At 51.2% G+C, this 6,553-nt stretch overlaps 1 protein-coding gene across 1 annotated transcript in view; it reads left to right on the plus strand.

Annotated features, from left to right (window-relative positions):
• Positions 1-5,209, plus strand: part of SYNJ1 (synaptojanin 1) — a 58,307-nt gene extending 53,098 nt beyond the window's left edge. The window contains exon 30 of the mRNA XM_015560263.1: positions 2,422-5,209. Within this exon, the coding sequence (XP_015415749.1) occupies positions 2,422-3,222 (801 nt within the window). The 3' untranslated portion in view covers positions 3,223-5,209. The remainder of the gene's footprint in view (positions 1-2,421) is intronic.
• Positions 5,210-6,553: the final 1,344 nt, after the last annotated feature.

Raw genomic sequence — 6,553 nt, forward strand, 5'->3', positions numbered from 1 at the left:
TTGAATTTTAGAGAGAGCAGGGAGAGGGAGAGAGAGAAACATTGATGTCATGGATGGGTAGCCTACCGTTCTGGGCATGTGCCCTGACTGGGAATCGAACCGGCGACCTTTCAGTTCATGGGACAATGCTCAACCAACTGCACGCCCCTCTCTTGGGGGCTGAGGGTCCTGCTCTTTGTAGACTGTCCTTGTGGAGGCTCACAGAGTGGTTCCCGGGAAGTACATGCTGGAGGCCGGAGGAAGGGGGAAGTCTTTTACCTTGTGTCCTTTTGGATTTTGAACCATAAGAATAATGCCTCTTCAAAACATAATAAACACTTATAACTTTAAAAATCTTCTGCAGTGGCTATAAGTTTAAAAAGATGAGGTTTTTAATACAATATTTGATATTTTGATAATATGAAATAGCCTTAGAATTGAACATTCAGTAACTTTTATGTCTTTATTAATTCTGCCCAAAATCTGCAAAGTATTTGAAACATAAAAGCACAGTGAGCTCGGCCGGTGTGGCTCAGCGTCGACCCAGGAACCAGGAGATGACAGTCCATTCCCGTCAGGGCACAGGCCCGGGTCGCGGCCTTGATCCGCATTGTGGGGCGTGCAGGAGGCAGCCGATCCATGACTCTCTCTCATCATTGAATGGGGCTGGGGGCGGGGGGGATGCAAACATTTGATCCATGATGGGCTGCTTAGAATATTTTAGAGCTTTGACAACCTATTTGGATTATTATTTTTGGAATAAACTTTAAATACGTTGGTTAGTAATCAACCTCAGATAAAATTGAACTTTGAGCCCTAATTCAGCAACACACTTTTTGTTCAAAATGACTAAGTTGGAACTGTTGCTTGAGCTCTCGCTGTGACCTGCAAACGTCATGGCTTGGAGAGCGCATCGCGAGGGTTGCTGCTGTCTCCGGACGTCTCCTAACTCTTTCCTTTGCTGTCTGTGTTCCTTCTCTCAAAGCAGGAGCGGCCGTCAGGGTAACAGGTATTGGACTGTTTCTCCACCTCCTACCTGCTTCTCATCTGTCGTAGCGCAGAGATGTATGGATCTTCTGCTTCATACATCTAAGTTTCACCCATTTTTAAAGCCACCTGTCACATTAATAAACTCTGTTCTCATATCATCAAACCTGCTTTTTTTTCTTAGTATTTTGAATTTTTAGGAACCATTTTAGTTCTTGTTTATACTTTGATATTTTGCTTTGTCTTTTTAATGAAAATTAACAAGACTAAAACTTATAACTTCAGTAAGGTAAGCTTTATGTATATGAAAGTCTCTTTGGCAAAACTAAATTGATTCTTGGCATAATTAAATTTTTTCTTGGGTTTTTTTTGGAAAAAAATGTTTTCAAATAATTTTAGTTGCAAGATTGCTTTTAGTAAGGATGGTAGAGAGATGGAAATTTCATAACAGGGTGAGTTAAAGTCCCTCCCACACCGCTCAGCCCATCAGTCCTCCCTGTGGGGTCTGGTGTGGACGGGGTGTCGCCATGGAGACCGGGCCGGGCCCTGGTCTGCTTTGTGGGGTTAACCATAAGCCACCCAGGCGTGACTGGCCGATGGGGTTGACTGACTTCCCGATGCCTCGGATCAATTTGTCTCTGAAGTAATTTCCATGTACGAGCCCACTTACCTTTACTCAGAATACAGTTTAGAGTCAGACATGTTCACGCTCTCATTTTCTACAAATTTATTGTCATTGTTTGAGGAAAAACACACTTACTCAAGTGTAAAGTATGCTGTGGGCCAACTGAGTAAGACACTCATGTACTTGAAGCTGCTCACTTCCCTCCCTGTCCTCCGGGCGCGGCCTTCCCTGTCCTCAGCCCGAGGCCCTGCTTGCGAGGCCCGTGGACGCTGGAGGGGGGCTGCCGCCCTGGTTGGCAGCGGCCCATGAACCTTCAGTTGTCGGCTTAACAGCTAAATTCATGTTGGCAGCGCCCCATTGTGTTACATTGCACGTCTAGAGCTAACATTCTCCTCTCCTGTTCTTTCCAACCCAGTGGCCTGTTTGTTTTGTTTCTAAATTAGGCATTAACATCCCGCCATCCACCTAGTTTTCACATTAAAACCGAGGGCCCGGTGAGCTGCTCTGCCTGTGGCCGGGACCAAAGCTTGTTTCCTGGGAGACGGCGCCGAGCTCAGTGCGGCTGCGCTTCCCTCCCCGGCGTATTTCGTTCAGTACTCCTGATCGAAACAAGCTCTATTTACAGTGGCTTCCTCAGCGGAGCTTTTCAAGAGGGAGCTGTTGGCTGTTATCTTAACCCGCCAGAGCAGCAGGACTCAAGCTGCTCCTGTTTTCTAAATTGTACCCCTGCCCCCAAATCGAGAGCAGTTGAGACAGAGCCAGCTCAGGGACCAGGGACAGAGAATGTGTCGCTTTAAATGTGTTTCTGACGGTTCGGTGCTGTTTCTTTCCAGGTGAGACCCAACGGCGTCCCCGCGGTCAGACTGGAATCACCGTCGAAGAGCGACCCGTTTGAAGACCTGTCACTTAGTCTGCTGGCCGTGTCACAGGCCCGGCCGCCTGTGCACCCTGCCCCTGTCCTCACCCTGGGCCCCAAGGGGGTGGTCCCCCTGCCTCCTGCAACATCAAGTAACATCAGCATTTTGAGTTCTGTGAGCTGCATGCCGACACTGCCTCCACTTCCCATGCGGAGCCAATCCCAGGAGAACGTGCGCTGCTCTCCGAACCCATTTGCCCCGACCTTCCCTGGCACCGACCTCTTCGCCGGCAGGACGAACCCGTTCAGAGCCCCGTCCAGGGACGCAGAGGCGGCAGCACAGCCCGTGGAGCCTGTCCCCTGCCCTCTCCTCCCTACTCCCGGGCCTCGGGGCCAGAGCAGCGGCACGCCTCCTGCTCAGCCCCCCGGCTTCCAGGACAGCTCCGACCAGCAGGACCCGGCCACGGCCACGGCGAGCGCCAGCCCCCCAAGGGGGTGGGTCACCTTCGAGGAAGAGGAGGACTTCGGTGTGAGCGCCAAGCTGAAGGCAGCTTGTCCAGGTTCCCTGGGCCCTCGGCCAGGCCCGTCCTCCGGCCCAGGCGTGACCCTTGGGGATGACTGGGGTCAAGGGACAGGTGTTCCCACCTGTGTGCTGCCCTCGCGGAGGCCGCCCCCGCCTCCCGGTTCTGCGCTCCCCGCAGGCCCCGCCCCTCCAGCCGACCCTTTCACCGCTCTGGCCCCCGTGGCTCCCACTGTAGACTTCACGGAAAGATAGCCCACAGGGGACAGCGCTCCGTGTGCTGGGCAGAGCGAGAGAACTGGGCATTGTTATTCATTACGTGCAATAGTCCCTGTTCCTGCACTGATGTCAAGAAATACCACTGTGTCACGTGTACAGAGTTGGAGTATGTGTATACTGGAAATAGGGGAAACCCTTCTCATTAACTGGAGTTCTGGTGTGTTTCTGTTTGGATAACAGAGCAGTAGCCATAAAAAGTGCTCAGAACTACTCTGGGACATAGACCCCACTCAGATCCTCGTGAGGCCCCCACGAATCTCAGAAAGACTCGCAGCTCCCCGCTGGCCCGGCTCCGCCCTCACGAGCAGTCACCGAAGAGCTGTCCACGGGGCGGGACGCTGAACCGGACTCTGAGAGGCATTGCTAGAGGGAGTGAGTGCACACATGCGCACACGTGTGGTGTATGCGCACACACAGTCTAACACTCACCTAAACTCTAGGGCATGACTCGGACCAAATCTGTATCTAAAAGTTCTGAGTTCTTTTTTCAATATTTCATTATCTGAAGGACCACTGGGAGTGAAATTTGGACATTAATTTTCTTTCCAAAACTAAAATAACCCTTACTCCTGAAACAGCATTTTCTCTCCTTGCACGCGTGCGCGCACACCTGGGCACCCCCCACTCCAGGCCCCGGGCCTTCCCTCTGGGACGGCTCCTGGCAGCTGGAAGCACGTGTCGCAGTCACTGTCCCGCACACACTCCAGCCCTTTCCAAGGAGCCGATGGCCGTGTGTCCGCAGGCACAGGCCATGGGTTCAGTGAGGAATTCAGCACCAAGTGTCCTCTCTCTCTACATGACAGTGTGTGCTGCCTGCTGCCTCCTCCACCCCCAGTCCCTGCTCCAGGCTTCCCCAGCAGGGAGAGCAGGGGCAGCGGCTTGCTCTGAACTGGGGCTGCCCTGAGGGGCTGGGGCCCACCAGTCCTGCTGTGAGCTCTCCCGCGCCTCCTGGCCGCGGATTCCCTCTCCTGCTCTGCTGCACCCACTGACCCCGCTTCTGTTCGTTTTCTGAAGTACACGGAATCTTTTAAGAATGTAGTATTTTGATATCATTAATCCCAGTCAGAAAATCCGTGAGCAGTTGTCAGTTTAAGCTAAAGTCATCTGTACCCATAAGACTTACATTAACGCGCCTTTCCATAGAGCGTTGTGTGTGTCCACCGAAACCCCGCGTCCTCATTGGACCTCACTGATGTGCGTCGGAGAAGGCAGGAAGCAGGGTCCGTGGTAAGAAAGTGGAAAAGCACAGAACTGCATTGCACTTCACACAGAGAGCAAATCCATAGGCAGAGTTCTTCTCTAGCTGCTTAAATGCTGTCACCTCTATTTACAGACGTCATCCTCTGTTAACAGCCGGGAGCTTGTGAGTTTTCTGTTGTGCTTTTTGGGGTTCTAAGCATTTCAGCATCAGTATATCTCAGACGGCAGTATTCCTCTAGTCTAAGCGATATGCTTCAAGTGTGAACTAACTTGTCCAAACTGTGGCTTTAGCTTCTATGTGATTAGTGTGTGGTATTTACTCTCTATTAGACAAACAGTTCCTTACCCACAACAGCGGCTCTGTGAGCAGTCTCCCGGTGAACCTGAACTACTGCCTGAAACACACACACCGAGCGGCACCGTGGCCTTTATCGGAAACTATTCAGCAAGTTGCTGAAAGTACACAAAGCTATGGAAGTTAAAGGTACGCTGCCAATAACTGGCCATTATTCTGTGTCTTACTGAAATATCCACCAGTTCTATTAGAAGCAGAGCAGAATTTAGACACTAAGGCTCTCTGTGAATTCTTTGTTCTCGATAATAGATTGCTGTTTATATGTAAGAACTTTATTGCTTATGTGGCATATGATATTTATAACTGTACTTTATAGAAGTATATATTACAGTCAGTGGTATACATTCTGTACATATCCTGTGAAATGTGCTGTCATATGAAATAAATAGACCTTCTTTACCGTATCGACCACGTTGCTCAGAAGAGAAGGGTTTTTCTCAGCTGTCTTCTTTGACCTTTACTTGACATGTACAAGTTAGGATTAACTCTTGTTGTCAAATCTGGTATTTTAGTGCAAGATCTTACTTTCATCCATGTTACTTCTCAATACTCTGAGAAGAAAGATATTGAGATTAGTGATCATCATCAAGAAGCCCGTGCACTTATTCTGTATACTAGAGGCCCAGTGCATGAAATTCATGCACAGGGCAGGGGGTGTCCCTCAGCCCGGCCTGCACCCTCTCCAATCCAGGACCCCTCGGGGGATGTCCAACTGCCGGTTTAGGCCTGATCCCTGCAGCAGTCAGACGTCCCTCTCATAATCTGGGACTGCTGGCTCCTAACAGCTCGCCTGCCTGCCTGCCTGCCTAATCGCCCCTAACTGTTCTCCCCTGCTGGCCTGATCGCCCCTGACCACCTCTGCTTCGGCCCCCCGACCATGGCTTTGTCCAGAAGATGCCTGGTCTAATTAGCATATTACCCTTTTATTAATATAGATAATGCAGTTGTAAGCAATAAAAGATCCCAAGTACCCTTTACCCAGTTGTCCCTAGTGGATGCATTTTGCAAGACTCTAGTACAGCACCCCAACCAGGACATGACATGGATACAGAACATTTTCATCTCTGCAAAGGTCCTCCCTCATGCTGCCCCTTTCCCACATCCTCCAGTCCCATCACCTTTCCCCTTGTCCGTAACTTCTGGTAACCATTGATCCATTCTCTGTTTCTGTAATTTTTGCCACTTCAAGAATTTTATATAAATGGATTCTGGCCAGCATGGCTCAGTGGTTGAGCATCCACCTATGAACCAGGAGGTCACGGTTGGATTCCTGGTCAGGACACATAACCGGGTTGAGGGCTCCATCCCCAGTGTGGGTTGTGCAGGAGGCAGCCGATCCATGATTCTCATCATTGATGTTTCTCTCCCTCTCCCAATCTGAAGTAAAAATATACGTTTAAAAATAAAGACATGGATCCACATGGCACGTAACCTTTTTCACTCCGCACAGTTCTCTGGAGAGTCCTCTGGAGCAGAGCGTGCGTCAATAGTCCGCTTCCTTTGGTCGCTAAGGATTCCGCTGGTCCCCGCGAGGGGAGAGTTGGCCGCGTGAGCGCCCCGCCTGCTCCGGGCCTGAGGCCACCCCTCCCCCTGCCCCGCCCGTCAGGGTGTGGATTCGGGGGTGGGGGGATAGGGGGAGCCCCAGGTTCCGAAGGGGCGTGGCAGGCGCTGGAAATCTTCCAGTCCGTTCACCGCGGCGTGGCCGCTCCCGGGGGACACCCGGGGAGCCTGGCTGCCAGGGACGCAGCCAGG

This window comes from Myotis davidii, unplaced genomic scaffold (assembly GCF_000327345.1).
Source record: "Myotis davidii unplaced genomic scaffold, ASM32734v1 scaffold170, whole genome shotgun sequence".
NCBI lineage: Eukaryota > Metazoa > Chordata > Mammalia > Chiroptera > Vespertilionidae > Myotis > Myotis davidii.